Source organism: Zootoca vivipara, chromosome 14, assembly GCF_965207765.1.
Source record: "Zootoca vivipara chromosome 14, rZooViv2.hap1.1, whole genome shotgun sequence".
NCBI lineage: Eukaryota > Metazoa > Chordata > Lepidosauria > Squamata > Lacertidae > Zootoca > Zootoca vivipara.
Genome location: NC_142597.1, coordinates 33167290 through 33185186, shown reverse-complemented (window position 1 = coordinate 33185186; position 17897 = coordinate 33167290). Strand labels below are relative to the sequence as shown.

At 45.6% G+C, this 17897-nt stretch overlaps 1 protein-coding gene across 1 annotated transcript in view; it reads right to left on the bottom strand.

Moving 5' to 3' along the window:
- The window catches only part of ATP2A3 (ATPase sarcoplasmic/endoplasmic reticulum Ca2+ transporting 3), a 103686-nt gene that overhangs the window by 22898 nt on the left and 62891 nt on the right, over positions 1–17897 (bottom strand). Inside the window, exons 9-12 of the mRNA XM_035139148.3 lie at positions 9391–9479; positions 3659–3761; positions 2618–2749; positions 780–905 (exon numbers count right to left, since the gene is read on the bottom strand). Of these exons, the coding sequence (XP_034995039.3) occupies positions 780–905; positions 2618–2749; positions 3659–3761; positions 9391–9479 (450 nt within the window). The remainder of the gene's footprint in view (positions 1–779; positions 906–2617; positions 2750–3658; positions 3762–9390; positions 9480–17897) is intronic.

Sequence of the window (17897 nt, the reverse complement as noted above, 5' to 3'; positions counted from 1 at the left end):
AAAACCTTATCCAAGCATTGCCAGGATTCAGCCTTGCCCAGAGCTAAAACCTTGGAGGAAAAGCAGCGGAGAGCAGGAGCCCCCAGGAGCAGGCATGGTCAACAGTGAGGGACAATGGGGAGTTTGAGTCCGCCAATTGTGGCTGGAGTACTGCAAATTGTTTTACTTTGTCATTACATTATGTATTTTTTTAAAAAAAAATTTTACATTGTAAATGCATCTGTAAAACCGGGCACCTTCTTCTGCCCCAGCTGCAACAAAACATGTCTCTCTCCCGTATCAGTCTATAGCTACAGCAGGCACTGTAACTCATCCCCCACTGGCGCACTCTTCCACTGCGGTATAGAAATTTAATTTTTTTAAAAAATAATTTGGTCTTGATGGGGCTACTATTGTGGTTGGTAACTAGGTGGCTTATGGGAACAAACTCCCTCCAGCCTAGGGTACCTTGCTTGCGGGATTTGAACTGGTATTGGTGTGCAAAGCCCTATGCAGCTTGAGACCAGGATACCTAAAAGATTGTCCTCTACACAACCAACCAATCGCTGTGTTCTGCTGGAGAGGGCATCCTATCAGAAGGTCTGGTCTGCACGATGTCAGAGCTCAGTGGCATTTAGCATGGCAGCACCTACCCTCTGGAACTCCCTCCCAATGCTCAACAGAAGCCCACACTGCAACATTCTGTTGCCGCTCCCCTTTTGTTGCCAGCTGGCGAAAGATCAGCCACAGCATTCTGTGGCTGCCAAGTGGAGCAGGACTCTCTGCCCACGAGTTGGTACCTTGACGAAGAGCTTGCTCCCAGAAGAGTTGTGGTTGGTTGGCATTGGCGTGCAGTAAACTGACATGGACTTGCGGTCACGGGAAAATTCAAGGGTGCACTCCTTCTTCATCAGCTGCTTGATCACCTGAAGAGGGAGGAGGTAAGAAAGTCCTCGAAACTTCAGTGAGGTGGATTTCCTTAAACAGGACATCCCACCTCAAAAAGGGTATTGTAGTGTTGGAGAAGGTTCAGAAAAGAGCAGAGAAGCTCAACACCAAGATTTCTAGGAAATTCCTAGTATTGGGGTCCTACTGTTGTGTGTTTTTTGTGGGGGTCAGTCTGGATGATGCCCGTGGACCCCTTACTAAAGACATCTGCTGTGAGGCACATTATCCTCAATCCAATTAAATATTACCAGCATTGGATAAAGCCTCAGATTTACTCTGGTTGACCCTTGGTGCGTTCAGTTTAATTGAATAAACGTAATGCCATTTCCTCACAAAACCTCATCTTTCTAGTCTTCAGATTCCCAGCTGCCTATAGCTGAACCCAGCATTCAGAGAAAAATCTGGACGGTTGCCAGGACTCAGATCTACATCCAGTATCCCACGGGCATCTGGTTGGCCCCTGTGAGGAAGGGATGCTGGACCAGATGGGCCAGTGGCCTCTAATCCAGAAGAGCTCCTCTTATATTCTCATGAGTTCCAGCACCAAGGGTGTTCCTGCAAGCAGGAAGGCAAACACTTGAGAGGCGCTCCATTTGCTTTCTCAGGAAGGGGATGGATGACTCAATAGAACTTGCATTTGCTTTGGGCTTTCAATCAGGCAGGTGTGCAGTGCATCTCAGGTGATGTTTTGCACAGGGATTAAAAGGGATCACGCAGCCCACAACTCAATGGAACAATTTAACGAACGAAGAGATCCATTTCGGCGCCAAGGCCCCTGCAAAGAGCCGAAAGGTGTTCTCTGGTGCTATTATGTTACCCTCCATAATTCCCTCCCCTCTCAACCAGCTTTTCTAGCCTCCAAAAGTCTTGAGCAGCTCCTAAATGGCATGTCTGATAGAAAGAGAGTGTGGGCAAGCGAGTAAGAGACAGAGAATGAGCGAGTGTGTTTGACAGAAGGAGAGAAAGAGAGATTGGGGGGGGGGGAATGAGGGAGAGAAAGGCCAGAACTCTCCAAGTGTCCCTATTTTCCAGGGACAGCCCCAGATTTACAGGAGCTGTCCTGGTTTCTGGCTTGATCCCCGGAATGTCCCGCTTTTCCTTAGGAAATCCCTATTTTAATCACAGAAATGTTTGGAGGGTATGAAAGGATGGAGTGGGCAACCTTTTTTTCTTTCAAGGAACAAATTATCTTGGGGATATTATGGAGTTGCCAGATTTCAAAAATCCAGACGCAAATATTTCCCCGGACATTTAAAGCGATCCTGCCCAGACAGCTTTCGAAGGCTGAATCCTGGCTACGTCCGAGAAAGTCTGGACGTATGGCAACCCTAGGATATTCTATCAGGAGCCACACATTGGCTGTGGGTGTGGCCGAAGCCAGTGGTGGGTGGAGCCAGAACCAAAAGAGGGCAGGTCACCCATTTTCTTTCTCTTTTTCCACCCCTTCTCTCCCCCTACTCTCTGCCACCCCTTTCACCTCTCTTTCCAACACCGGATCACTCTGGACATAGGCCCAAACTGAACTCTGACTGAGGGACTTTGAAGTTCTCCCATGGGCTGCTTGTGGCCCAAGGGCTGTAGGTTGCTCACCCCCAGTGTAGGAAACAAGCCTAAGCCACCCTGAACTTCTCCTCTCTGGCTGCCCCAGCTGAGCGGAAGGAAGCGGAAGGAAAATTAACGCCCTACGCACTGTATTGCACGCGTTGGCCCTCTCGACTTTGGAGAGGCTGCTGGTATCCGTGTCGAAAACGTTCATCTTCTCCACCAGGCATGTCAAGGCTGTTTCTGTGGCTTCGCCCACTTTTTCGTAGACTTTCTTGGACTGGCAACAGGAAGGGAAAAGGGGGAAGCAGAAGAGAAAGATGCAATATAGTTCTCATAGAACGCAGTGGTGTGGGTTTTCTGGAAATGTGTGTTCCTTTCTTCTTCTTTTAAATAAACTTTTATTAACACTTTTGACAATGCAACGGAAGACAATGTGTGTTTCTGAACATCACTCGCTCTCAGTCCAGATTACCTCACAGAGTTGTTGTGAGGATAAAATTGGAGCTGTTTGGAAAGGTTTGGATATAAGTGTACAGTGGTGCCTCACAAGACAAATTTAATTTGTTCTGTGAGTCAATTTGTTTTGCGAAAAATTCGTCTAGCGAATCCCATTGAATTTTTTTTTTTGCCCATAGGAACGCATTAATTGAATTTCAATGCATTCCTATGGGAAACCGCGATTCGCTAGACGAATTTTTCACAAAATGAATTCGTCTTGCGAGGCAACCTCCGATCGCAAAACCCATTCATCTAGCGAAAAATTAGACTAGTGGGGCATTCGTCTAGCGAGGTACCACTGTAATAAATATTACCTAATACAGTCGTACCTCAGGTTATGACACCTCAGCTTACGAACACCTTGGATTACGAACTCTGCAAACCCGGATGTATTTTCGCCATGCACACGTTCTGCGCATGCGCAAAGTGCAGAAATTGTGCTTTGCGCATGCGCAAAATGGCGCTTCGGGTTGCGAACTGCATCCTGGAACACGGATCGTGTTCGTAACCTGAGTTACAGATATTTTATTTCATAAAATTTATATACCACTTTATTGTAACAAACAAACATCAAAACAGTTTACAAAATGAATAAAACAATAAAATTATTATTATTATTATTTTAAAAAATCTATTGAAAACATTCAAAATCATAATAATAAACGAACTGGTTTCAAGCACAACCCACCTCATTGTAATCTAGGGAGGAGTCATTGCAAAGGGCACAAATTGTGGCGAGTTCCACCAGGCCGTCAAACTGTCCACAGCGAACAGGCCTGTCATTCTTGAAACTGCCATTTAAAAGTAGAAGAATATTGTCATTATTAACTATCGTTATCTATTGTTGTTACAATACAAATACCTTTACTGGCATCACAAGACAAGACATTTCAAATCACTAAGATAAATTTAAAAGGGACATGAGTTATTGTATTGTTGTTATTGTTATTTGTATACCGCCCTATAGCCGCAAGTCTCAGGGCGGTCCACAAGATAAAATCACAATATAAAAGCACAAAATACATAATAGATATAAAAGCAAGAGCAAGCCAATAATCCCCCCTCCCCAACACATTTTAAAAGGGCATAGGATGTCAAATCAACCCCAAAAGCCTGGTTGAAGAGGAATGTTTTCACCTGGTGCCTAAAGGTTTAAATAGCATCCCACAAATGGGGAGCCACTGCAGAAAAGGCCGGTTCTCATATTGCCGCCCTTTGGCCCTCTTGTGGAAGAGGCACATGAAGAAGGGCCTCAGAAGATGATCTCAGGATCCGGGCAGGTTCATATGGAAGAGGGGCTTTCCTTGAGATATTGTGGTATTATATCTTTGCTCATCGCCTTTAACAAAGCGTCACCACACAACTTACGAAACAATTGAAATACAGAATAACTTCTCAAACACTGGTAATCCTTAACACAGAATAGAATGTAAGCACAGTAAGTGTTCATCCATCAAGAAGAATAAAAGGGATGAACTTTATACCCTCATTTGAAATCAAAACAAACCAGGACTCTTTGCACCAGGAGATAATGAACAAAAAGATGGAACCATTTGTTTATTTGCTTTTATTATTTATCTATCTCTAGGATTTCTGTCCTGAGCTGCTATATAAATAATACAGTGGTTCCCAAACTTTTTTCTTTCTCATGGACCTCTTGAAAATTGCAGAGGGTCTTGGCAGATGGCTTAGCGATTTTTCTGCCCAGTGTAGCAATTGCAATTTTTAATAAAATTGTATTTTATTAGCATTCCATAAAACTGACTAAAACCAGTGAGGGGGACAGGAGTCTGCAGGATTATTGGTCATGACTTGTTACCATGAGATGATACTGTTTAAATATATTGTGCAGACGGGGTCCCTAAGGCCTTGGTACTGAGGCAAAATTCTGGAACATTCTAGGGGGCAACCGGCAATTTGGAGTGCTGGTCGCCTGACCGTTCTGGTTGCCTCACCTCAAAAAGGATATTGCAGAGTTAGAAAAGGGAGACTAAAATGATTAAGGGGATGCAGCGACTTCCCTATGTGGAAAGATTTGCGACTTCTTAGTTTAGAGAAACCCTGTGTAAGGGATCGTCCACACTTCTGCCTGGGTCCCGTGCATGGGTGTGAATGGTTTGCCTTTGCCCTGCTGCTTTCTCTCAGAAAACCAACTATTTTCCAATAAACTTGATTGCCTTTTGTTCCAATTCTGCGCTAAAGATCGGGTTTCCTCGGTGGAAAGCAGTAGGGCAGGGGTGGCCAACTCCCAAGAGACTGCGATCTACTCAAGGAGTTAAAAACTGGCAGTGATCTACCCTCCTTTTTGGGGTTCAGGTCAAAATTGTTGAACTTTTTTTAGGAAGGAGGAAGACCAATTGGGGGGGGGGGTTAAGGTCAAAGTTGTTGAGTTTTTTCTGGGAGGAGGTAAAATGTTGAGCTTTTCTTAGGGGAGCCACAGTTGTACAGCTTCTTTGGGGGGAGCCAATGATCTACCAGTGATCTACTGCAGACATCCAGTGATCTACCGGTAGATCACGATCTACCTGTTGGACATGCCTGCAGTAGGGCAAACGGAAGTGTAGATAAGAGAGATGGCAGGATAGAAGTTTACAAAATTATGTGGGACACAGGGAAAGTGCATAATAACACTAGAACTTGGGGAAGTCCGATGTGGGAAGATTCAGGACAGATAAAAGAAAGGACTTCTTCACACAACGCATAGTTAAACTATGGAACTCACTCCCACAGGAGGCAGGCATGGCCACCAACTTAGATGGCTTTAAAAGGAGATTACACAAATTTATGAAGGAGAGAGCGATCAACGGTTACGATGGCGATGCTCTGCCTCCAGAGTCGGAAGCAGCGACGCTTCTGAATCCCAGTTGCGGGAAACCGCAGGAGGTCCTGTTTGCAGGTTTCCCAGAAGAGGCATCTGGTCGGATCCTGTGAGGACAGGTTGCTGGACTAGATGGGCCCCCGCTGGCCTGATCCTGCAGGCGCCCTTAGGTTCTTAACTTGCTCCAGCTTGCGCCTCATATGGAGCTGTCTGGCCTGAAGAGGCAGCTTCGTATGCAGTGCCAAGCCGTAACCACTCAGAAATATTGAAAACGGACTTTGCACGTTCTCAGAGGCTCTCCTCCCATGAAGCTGCCCTACACTAATCCAGGCCTTTGGTCCATCTAGTTCAGTACTGTCTGTTTTGACTGGCAATGGGGTCTTCAGCAAAGGTCCTTCCTGTCCGCTACTACATTAAGCAGAGGGGTGCTGACCCTCTGGTCCCCCACCCCCAGAAGCAGAGTCCTTCCCAAATCCCAGGCTGAGGGCTGCCCACCCCCATCCAGACGGCTGAAATTAGACCCTGAGCCTGCTGCCCTATTAAATCCCTGTGGAAAAGCCATTTTTGGAAGGCCGGAAGGAGGCCTTCTGTCAACGAGCTGTTTCAAACGGAGTGACAAATTGTACCCTTTCATGAGACATTAGCAAATGTCTTGGACTAAGCACAGCTGTGATGGAAAAAGTTCTTTGCTAATTAAGGGATTGTTAGAGTCTCGGGGGGGGGGGGGTTAGGGGAGAGAAAAGTTTATATATCGAAAAGGAGAAGGGAATTAACACACCATTACACTCAAATAATTCTAGATCTCTTGCCAGGGTTTTGTTTTTTCCGAAACTCCATAGGAATGTGGAAAACAGAGCAGAGTACTTTAGCTTCCTTGTTTTTGTTTTTTCAAAAATGTAAGTTTCTAGAATGTGTGGCCACAGAGATCTGCTCGAAAGTTTTCTGGCTGCTAAAAATTTAGAAGCCAGGGGGAGCCAAATAAAATTTCCACTGGTGCAGGTGAGTGTTCCGCTTAGCTCTTCAGCCCACAAGACCAGAGTTTCAAAAATATTGCAGAATAGAGAAATAAGGTCTAGAAATTTACATATTAAGTACCCAAATACTGAGATTCTCTGCTCTTTTGTTGCACTGACATTCACACTTCTCCAAATTTTGCAGTGCAGTTCTCCAACAACAACAAATGTGCAAAGAAAGGATATATGAGGGGAAAGTGTGTACAGAAAATTGTATGCAACAGCGAGGGAGAATAGGTTGCAAAATATATGTACCAGGCAAGATTGCATACAAATGTTAAGAGAAATATCCATGAAACTGTATATGGATTTTTGTGCTGATGCAGAAATGGGGCAAACTGAAGATTGGAGAAATAGGAAACGGAGAGAAACCGATCCTTATGAGGTCTGTCCCTCCCCAAGTATAAATTGCCACTATTTACATGGTGGATCCTGCTTGTACAACCCTTGGGTGAGAGATGTGGATCCCCACAGATCCTGGAGCTAAACTTCAGCTCTTCTCCCTCGCTCTGCTTAGGCTCCGCCCATTCCAAAGCTATTTGCTTCTACATTCTTCCAAGTGGAGCTTTATTCCACTTGCTGTTTCCCATGGATGTGCCTCTTAAAATAGCCCAAGAGTCAAAACTGGATAACAAAGTGACTTGACCCTGGTGATTTACAGCCTCATGAACTGCATCACGAATTCCGACTGGTTTGGAGCAGGATCTGAAGAGCTTATATTCCCCTAATGGCACCAACCCAGTGCTCCATGGCAAAACTAAATTCAAATAAATTAAAATGTGGAACACGAAGAAATTAATGGTTTTATGTTAAGTCATAGGGGTTGACTTCTTTGGAAGGTGTTGGACTTCCCTTCATTGGAGGCTTTCTGACAGAGGTGGGATCCCTCAGCTGTGACTCCTGCGTTGCAGGGGGTTGGACTAGATGACCCTCAGGGTCCCTTCCGCCTTTATAATTGTACAATTCTATGTCTGTTATTGACAACGGGTCTACTTTGAGCATGGCGACCACTGGAAAGAATGCAGAATTTTTAAGTGAACATGGTTACATGAGGACCAAATCAGGGAAATTGTTTTTCAAAAACCAGCCATAGAATATCTAGCGCTCAAACCCAGAAGGCCTTAGAAGAATTATCTCCGGACTTACAGAATAAAGATGTCTGGCAATTGGCTATCCCTGAGAAAATAACTCATAACTTAAAGGAACAAAAGAAAAAGAAAAACAGGCAAATTTGATGCAGTACAGAAGAGTGGTCATTCTTTCAAAATGAAACAGGTCTTAAAAGAGAAACTCTCCAAAGCATCTTTGCATATATGGCTATCCTGAACAGCACAGCTTGAAATATAGTCTGGGAACAATTATCCATGATGGATTTTAAAAAGAAAAAACTTTTGTGCTGTTCCCGATACATTATATGATGGAGATTTGGATCATTTGCATGGGTTAATAAGAATAATTTATGTTAATGTGCCATCTGATATCTGTTATGGGGGTGAGGATGCTGTGTTATATTTTTGCTACTATATATATATATTTTAAAAACCAGGAGATTTTTTATTTTAAAAAAGGAAAAAATGGTAATGAAAGGGCAGGGATAGTTAGTTCAGAGCTGTGCGGAAAGTTAGATCAGAGGTGTGGCAAAGGAAGAGAGGGGGTTTAACCCAAGGATGGAAAACCTCCAGGTGTTATTGGACAGTAACTCTCAGCAAGCCCAGCAAGCCTCAAAAATTGCCCATCCAGCTTCTTCTTCTTTTTTTTAAAAAAAAATATATATATCATGGAACTCTCCTTTTAACAGCTTGTTAGATCATAGGGATTTTTAATGTTTTAAGTAAGGGCAGAATAAGCCTCATGTGCCCCCTTTGTGAAGGATGAAACCCAGACCATCTGGACATCAATGCACATGGCAGAATTGGCGATTGGTTATTTTGTGTGTGTGTATGTGTGGTAGGTGGGTTTAATTGGAAGATGGCGGCTGGAAAGTTCCGGAAAACCAAAGCAAACAGAAGAGGCGTTTTGCAAGATTCACAGAAGGGATCTTCCTGTTCTCTCTCCACGCCACATGGCACATCCTGGGGCTAAAGAATAAATTTAATGCTGGGTGTCCCCAGCACTGCCAGCCCAGAGCTGCAATTTTAATTTTATGCATTTAAAACGTTCTTAACCTTGCTTTTCAAATTTGTAGAAATTTCGGAGGAGGATTACAATCTACTAGGGCCCTAGGCCTTTTGGAAAGTTGTTTATTCACTATGGACTTGGGACGCCTCTTAAGATATTGAAATCAAATATGGCATGATGGTTTCTGAGATCAAGGATCAGGTTTTCATCTATGTTCAGATACAATTGGACACCATTTTGAATCAAGATGGCAGAATGAGATCTTCCAATACTGCCTTGATTTTTTTGGTTTCTTAGAATTCCTGAGCAAAGCCAAGTGCAAGGCTTGCTAGTAAATAAATGAAATTAAAATTAAATATCTAATCTAATTAAATATACCCTGGTTGGCATTCCTTTCTGAGCCTGCCTCTAGATACCTTTGCTAGCTCTCTACTTGATAAATAAAGCCAAACAGAAATGCCAAGTGCTTACATTTGTCCCTCCGGCGTGTACGTAGACCCGGAGATAGTGAACTCATGTAGGCTGCAATGGATTCCTTCTATCTTCTCAACAATGAACATCTGCAATGAAGGCAGAGAGAGGGAGAGAGGAAAAGGTGAGCAATGAAAGGAATCCCACAGTGTTGAGTAGTAATTTTTCAAAATGTAGTAATACTTCCATTCTCCCCATTTATTCATTTATACCTCGCCTTCCTGCCAAAAAGCGCATCTTATACACAACCCACTAAAACAGGCTAACAAATGACACAAAAGGAAACAGCGTTGGGGGGGGGGTAGAGGGGGGGAAGCAAACTTAGGTGGTGATTATTAAACTGTATTTCTTGCAATTCAAACATTGCTCTGTGGCAGTGTGGAAAATGAAGCCATAGGCAATCCCTCAGTGCTTCTTGGAGCACCACAATCACAGCAAGGCAAGTTCTGCAGGATCCGCCGACAAAGGAGGAGGCCCTCACTAAGGGACACTTTGCTCAGAGCACCATCAAAGCTAGAGCAGGTCTAACTTCTGGTGCAGGCATGTTCAGAGGCAGCATGTTTCCCTATTTTTATTTTGGTTCAGACATCTCACCAAACCATGCCTGGCACAAGTTATGGTGTATAAAGTTCTCTTCACCATTTTAAGCTAAAAACCTTTTGCGGTAGGTTAGGTTGAGAGCAAGAGACGGACTGTCACATCACAAGGTCACACAGTGAACTCTGTGGCTGAGTGGGGACTAGAACCCGGATCTCCCCAGTCTTAGTCTAGCACTCTAGCCAGGGCCAGCTCACCTATTAGCCTAGGTGAGGCAGCCGCCTCAGGCAGCAGGCTGGGGACAGCTGTGAGGGGTAGCAGATCTGGGTCCGTGAGAAGTGTGTCACTCCCTGCCTCCTGCACTTGTTGCCTGTGGGCTCTGCCTCACAATGTCCTCCTTTCTTGGCCTCCTTTTTTCTTCAGTGCGCCCAGGCTTTCCTAGATCGCTTCCAGTAGCCTTAGGCAGAAGAGGCAGGGGGAAGGCAGCGACGGTGTTGGGGGAGGAGGGCACAGTGGCATACCGTGGGGGAAGCCACAAGGGAAGTTGCGCCAGGAGCAAAATTGTCATAGCTGTCAAGTCTCCCATTTTTCGCGGGAAACCCCCGGATTTAAATCCATTTCCCGCTGGTCTCCCGAATTGAAAAATATCCCGTAAATCCCCCGGATTTGCAGCTCCTGCCGGCGCCGACAGCCATGTCTCGGCTCCCGGCTGGCTGCTCGCTCACTTGGCTTTGGAAATCGCCTCTGCGCATGCCCGAGCATGCGCAGAAGTGATTTCGGGTGCCCAGACATGAGGACACAGGCAGCTCGGCACCGGAAGTCGCTTCTGCACATGTCTGGACATGCGCAGAACCGATTTCTGGTGCCGCTCTGCCCATGTCTGGGCACCGGAAATCGGGCAGAGCCGGCACCATGCGTAGAAGCGACTTCCGGTGCCGCGCCGCCACTGATCCCTTATTTTCCCTTATTTTCCTATCAGGAAGTTGACGCCTAAGAAAATTGTTCAGGGGCACAAAATTTCAACTCCTGGTGCCGCCTCAATACAGCTACATGCTTCCATTGCTGAACTCCATTGAAAATGGCTTCTCCTTGAGAACCGAGAAGTAACCTCTCCAGACAACGGAACGTCTCTTCTTTTCTTATCTCTGCGGCTATGATCTCCCGGGTGACATGGACGCCATTAGGCGGTTCAATGCGCATGCATATTCTGTCCATTTTCCTCCCTCCACACGGCTCCGGGCACTGGCAACCCACGCTACACCGAGTGGGCGCCATATTCTGTTTTGCCTCAGGCGGCAAAATGTCTTGGGCCGGCCCTGCTTCTTACCATTATGCTAGCTCAACTCTCTCACCTTATGTGCACTAAACATTCCTGACAGTGAAGAACTACGTTTTTCAGCATCATTAGTTCTGCTCCGGCAAACATTTCCGCTGGAGCCAAATGAACGGAGAGGATCGAGGGAGGAATTCAGCAGAGGAACAATTTGGTGAGCAGCTCCACTAATTAATGGGAAGTGCAGCTTGGCGTTCCGGTCCATGTGCACAACACTTCAGCCAAGTGAATTTACGGGGGTTTTGGAAAGCCCACTGTATCTACAGAACACCCCCACCTCACCCCGTGCCAGATGAGCAAGAGACACTGCTATGATTTATGAGAATAATAATAATAATATTTATACCCCGCCCTTCCCAGTCAAGACTGAGCTCAGGGCAGCTAACAACAAGAATATCAAAGCAAACATAAAAGAAACAATTCAATCAAAATACAGATTAAATACAATGTTAAAAATTCAATTATAAAATTAGGAATCTACAAATGGAACCTCATTTAAATATCTGTAGGATAAAACTTTAGGGGAGGGTAACACCGGGGTCAGACTGAGTCAGTCCAAAGGCCAAGCGGAACAGCTCTGTCTTGCAGGCCCTACGAAAAGATGACAACTCCCGCTGGGTCCTAGTCTCCTGAGAGAGAGAGCGTTCCACCAGGTCGGCGCTAGTACTGAGAAGGCCCTGGTCCTGGTCGAGGCCAGTCTAACCACCTTGTGACTCGGGATCTCCAGTATGTTATTAGAAGGAAGAGGATATCAGAATTACTCCACAAAGGCAGCACGGGTTGCCAGTGTTTCTCTTTTAGTTGTGCTCCTGTGCTTTGAAGCAGCGCATGCAAGAAAAACGATGGGTGTCAGGAGCTCCTATGATCCGTGTGAGGCTGCCTCGTGTGGTGATACTTTGAATTGCAGGCAGCAGCTTCTCAGCAAAGGACCCTCAGGCCCTAGACTGACTCAGCCCTCTCAGGTGTTTTCTTTTTACACAGACACACCCCCCCCCCACTGTTAGGAGAACCACACATACCATATTGAGTTCCCTAGAGGAAAGCTGGGTAATAACTTTTTATTAATAATAATATTTTATTGGGAGAATTTTAGTTTAAGAAAGAAAGAAAGGGGGAGGGGAAATCTCTTTTTTTCCTGAGAGATCTCAGTGGCCATTTTGAGCGCAAGGTACATGCCTAAGCATCACCGCCCATTGTGAAGGAATCCCACCCTCCGGAAATCAAGCAGGGAACAAAGCCCTCTGCTCTTTGTGTTTCAAGGAAAGGGCTGAGAATATACCATTTCAACTGTATTCAACTTCATTTTCTAAAATTAGGCAATAGAGAATAAACAGCAAGCCTTGCAGGGACTCAATCTTCCGTGGGCAGAGGGAAAAGCTCATTAAAAACCGCTGGCTCCACCACCACCACCTTTTTGTCCAAAATATCTGTTAGAGATGGGTTAGTGTCTGATTTGGATGTGTGTGTGGAACATTCCTATGCTTTTCAGATATTTTCATGAGCACCGCAAGTATGTCCACCAGATTCAAAGGAATACACAAAAACATTGACACCTGAGGGGTCTCAGAGGGCAGGAACGGCCAGTGGTTGGGACAGAAAGGCCTGATCTCGTTCTCCCAATGCATGCTGGGAGTGAGTAAGATGAATGCAGAGACCAAGTGGGGTGCCTCAGAGGGGTTTTTGGCTCATCGGCCCCTGGGCCTAATTGCCTGTGATTTGGCAGGCTTCAACTACTCTGGAGGGGTAAGCAGCCTGCAAATTTCATCCACTTCTGTCAAAAGGTGTGGAGGAAAGGTTAGAGCAGGCACCCCCAAACTGTGGCCCTCCAGATGTTTTGGCCTACAACTCCCACGATCCCTAGCTAACAGGACCAGTGGTCGGGGAAGATGGGAATTGTAGTCCAAAACATCTGGAGGGCCGAAGTTCGGGGATGCCTGAGTTAGAGAGTTCTTTTGTTTCTCATGAGTAAACTAGAAGGTCAGAGAAACTCTGGGTCAAACTGGGCAGCGGTACAAAGCACCCTGGATCACGGCAGCGCTGATTTGGGGACCAAACCAACTTTTGTGATCAATGCACACACATCCTTGTAAATAAAACACAGGAAGCAGAATCTGGTCATGGAGGAGTGGACTGTACCACGTGTAGACTTTGACTGGGGGAATACATTCTTTTTTTTAATGAAGCAAAATAATTAGATCCGTCAAGGAGAAAGAACCCACCTCAGGACATTCCCCAATTTTTTGGTTGCAGAATATAAATCACATAGGGGGAGCATTCGATAAGCAATTCCTCACACATAGCTGGATATGAGAAAGCAAAAAACCACAACAACCCACTTCCACCAATTCTTCTGAATGTGCTGGCGCCAACCAGAAGAGAACAAAATGAAGGAAAGAAAAAAAAGTAAGATGGAAATAAAAATGAGCTCTTTTGAGTTGTATACGTTTGAGTCTTCTCAGCCCCCAAATTCCTGGTTACTTCCTCCTGGCTTTTGTTCAGTGTTACTGGACTGTCAACACTGCTGAAACCTGGTTAATGTACCAGAACATACCTGGCCTGCAGGATGCATTTCGGGGAAGATGACAGATTGAGCAAAGTGAAGGGGGGGCTGAGTTGCGACAGACAAAACCAGCTTGCAATTTCATTTCATTTTTTAAAGTAACCCTTTTTCATATAATCATAGAGTTGGAAGAGACCACAAGGGCCATCCAGTCCAGCCCCCTGCCAAGCAGGAAACACCATCAAAGCATTCTGGACATATGGCTGTCAAGCCTCTGCTTAAAGACCTCCAAAGAAGGAGACTCCACCACACTCCTTGGTAGCAAATTCCACTGCCGAACAGCTCTTACTGTCAGGAAGTTCTTCCTAATGTTTAGGTGGAATCTTCTTTCTTGTAGTTTGAATCCATTGCTCCGTGTCCGCTTCTCTGGAGCAGCAGAAAACAACCTTTCTCCCTCCTCTATATGACATCCTTTTATATATTTGAACAAGAGAGAGAGAGAGAGAGAGAGAGAGAGAGAGAGAGAGAGAGAGAGAGAGAGAGAGAGAGAGAGAGAGAGAGAGAGAGAGAGAGAGAGAGAAGACCAAGAAGCAGCTACAGAGACATCCAGGGAAGACCTAAACAGCTCTGTATTTTCTGAGCATATTCAACATGTGTCATGAGGACTGTTCACACATTACATCCCGTGTGCTTGTGTGTACAGCTGCCTGAACGCTTGTACATATCTTTGGGTACATAACAGAACAAAGAAAGCCCTGCTGGATCAGGCCAATGGCCCATCTAGTCCAACATCCTGTTCTCACAGCGGCCAACCATGCCTGTAAGGAACCAGCAAGCAGGACCCGAGCACGAGAAGCCTCTCCCCTCCTGCTGCTTCTAGCAGCCGATATCTGTCCTAAATCTTCCAACATTCAGCTTTATGGGGTGACCACGGCTTCCAGTGGCTCTGCAGCTTGACAGTACAATATCGGAAAGTCGGTATGCCCTAACCGAAGCCACACCTCTCTTTTTCTTGGACGGTTGTGAGAAAAGACCTTGAGTCGGTTCCTCCAGATGAGTGAGCTTTTTGCTCCTTTGCAAGTGGAGTTTTCCATCTTTTTGACGCAGCTGTTAGCTTGCATCCTTAAGCCTTTTAAAGTAAATGGAGCTTTGTGGAGCTGGCTGCCCTCCAGCCCCTTTCAGACTGGATTGAGTGCTTGCCCGTCCGGTTTGGGGATTAGCCCCCTGCTATTTCTGCTCGGGTGTTTACATTCATCCTGGAAAGATGTTCTTTTTATTTTTTTAAAAAAAGCACACACAAACCGTGCACAGAGCAGGATACCTGCTGGATCTCTCGCCGCTGAACTCTTGAGCCCTGCCTTCGGTTGCGTTGGCCACCAAATGCTTTGTAACGAGGAGAGGGAGCGGAATGCAGAGCTCGGTTGCCATGGGATACGGCATTGCCTTTCTGAATGCCACAGGCCAAATCCTGAACCCTTCCATCTAAAAATGCCCAGGCTGGTACATGAAGTGACGAGAAAGTCAGGAGAAGATCCGTAGCTCAGTGTCGGAGCATCTTCTTTGCATACAGAAGACCCCAAGTTCAATTCCTGGCACCTCCTGGTAGGGATGGGAACACCCCCTGTCTGAAACCCTGAGAGTCAGTGTAGACCAGGCACCCTCAAACTTGACCCTCCAGATGTTTTGGGACTACAACTCCCATCATCCCTAGCTAACAGGACCAGTGGTCAGGGATGATGGGAACTGTAGTCCCAAAACATCTGGAGGGCTGAGTTTGGGGGTGCCTGGTGTAGACAATGCTGAGCCAGATTCCTATGTCTTTAAAAAGAGACAATCCATAGATGGGTACATGGCATACCCCTGGGAACCTCATCTCTGCTGAATTTTCCAACAAACAACTGGATTTTGTAGCCTACACCCCACTCTGCTAGATCTAGGGCAGACATCCCCAAAGTGCGGCCCTCCAGATGTTTTGGCCTACAACTCCCATGATCCCTAGCTAGCAGGAACAATGTTGGGTCAGGGAAGATGGGAATTGTAGCCCAAAACATCTGGAGGGCCGAAGTTTGGGGATGCCTGATCTAGGGATTCAGGTCCGGCCTGAAGCCTCCAGCTTTGAAGGCTTGAATCTTCAAGTGGGCAAGAGTCCCTTTAACAACAATTTAAAAAAAATTAAGAAGACTGTGCATGCGGCTTGATAACCATAAGACCCCAGAGCCATAAGTGGTACACCTCTGCCCTGCGACCTAAATCTCTGAGGGAAGATGCATCTAATCTCTAGCGTGCATGCATATAAATGCAAAATGCATGTACACTAAGGTTCCATGCAGTCGCAGCACCCAGGCAGCCATTTCACACCCTGCAGATGCTGAGAGAACTGGGGTGCCACAAGCACATCTCAATTCTTGTCAGGGAAATGTTGGAAGGCCTTACTGCCAGAGGCACCTGGGAATGCTGAAGGGCTCCGATTTCTGTGACAAACCGGGTGCACATCTCCCGGACTAATGTGAAGATCGGAACATGATTATCATTCAGATTTCACACTTCTCCGAATTCCGCCACGTAGTTCTTGGCTCAAAGCAGTCTCCATTTGCATTGAAAAATAAAATAAAATCCATGCGTTAGAACAGAATGCATTAAGAAATGTGTACAATGAGGGGGAAAATCCACATGGGAACCTCAAAAACAGGGGTTGCTTGGAGACTTCTTGGAAAGTTCAGTTAGTACGAACTGCAGATGCTGGGTGGATAATTTGGCAACACATCCTGACAGTGCTTGAACAGCTGCAACAACTACTGGTCTGTTTCTTAGCATCACACAAAATTCCATGGGGAGAATGTCTTCCCCACATTAGCGTCTCTCCCACCTCAACTGCCAATCAATGTGGGATGAAGGCATTTGGACCTCTCATCTGTTCAGAGTGAAGGGTGAGTATCCAATCCTGGCAACCCAGGAAATGTGTGCACATCTGAGGGGACACAGGAGAGGGAGACAATGCAAACAGGAAGGAAGAGCAAACAGTCTGTGGTGCATTGTGGCGTTTTCAGTGGATATTTACGTTAGCGAAGTCTCTTAAATACCATAGATGGGAGTGCAGAGTAAAAAGAAATCCTGGTATGCTACACGGAAGAAACGGAACAAGAACAGTGTATGATCTGAGGAGAAAGGAACAGAGAGGGTTTCGTATTCTTTTGTACATAGCAGGAAGACTTAAAACCAAACATATAGATGAAAAACTTCCTCAGAACTAAACAGTCAACAAGAACAGGTGGTACCTCAGTAAACATCTTCCTGGTTGCTAAGAAGTACTTCCACTAAACAGAGAAGGAAGAGCAAACAGTATTTTGTGCATTTTTGAAGGGATATTTATCATTGCAGGCAAAAGTAGGAAGCACTCGTGGGTTGCTGCTCATCTAGTTATTCCCATTAACTTATCCAGCACGTCAATTTCTTATTTCAAATATCCATTCGCTCTACAGGCCAGACCTCCAGCTCAGGCGAACATTTCTGAAGGGGGGAGAAAAAGCAACACGATAACATCCTTTTATTTCTGGGAAAAAAATATTTCTCATCAGAGAGGGAGAAGGAAGATAGAAAACACAGGGCCTTACACCTCTCTCTCCACCATCCCTTTGAAATGCTGAGCCTAAATCAGAAGCAGCAGCCACTGCCAAAGTCTTATCATTAATTATCTCATCTCCTACTCAGCAACCTGAACACACACTTAAAAGCTTGCCAGCTAAATACCTTGTTGATGAGGTGGGGAACTCAAACAGAGCGATAAAGGGATTTGCTTAATCGACAAAAGGCCCTGCACCTCATACAAAGAGGCCTCCCGTTTTTCCCCCAAGAACAGATTAAATGAGTCTAAGGATGAGGGTTCAGCTATCCTCCCCCCCCCCCCCCCGCCAAAAGGTGTAGAAACAAGGACACAGAAATATTGACCAATAACGATACATGCTACACAAGAGGACATGCTCACCCTATAACATTTAAAGGACTAGGACTCCATACCTTCCCCAGCAACATTCCTCAAATGAAAACAGGGACATTCCCTTCTACATCAGAGTCGTCATCCCCCTGCATCCCGTATAAAAAAAAGCCGTAGCAGGATTTCTAAGCATTTGCGCAATATAA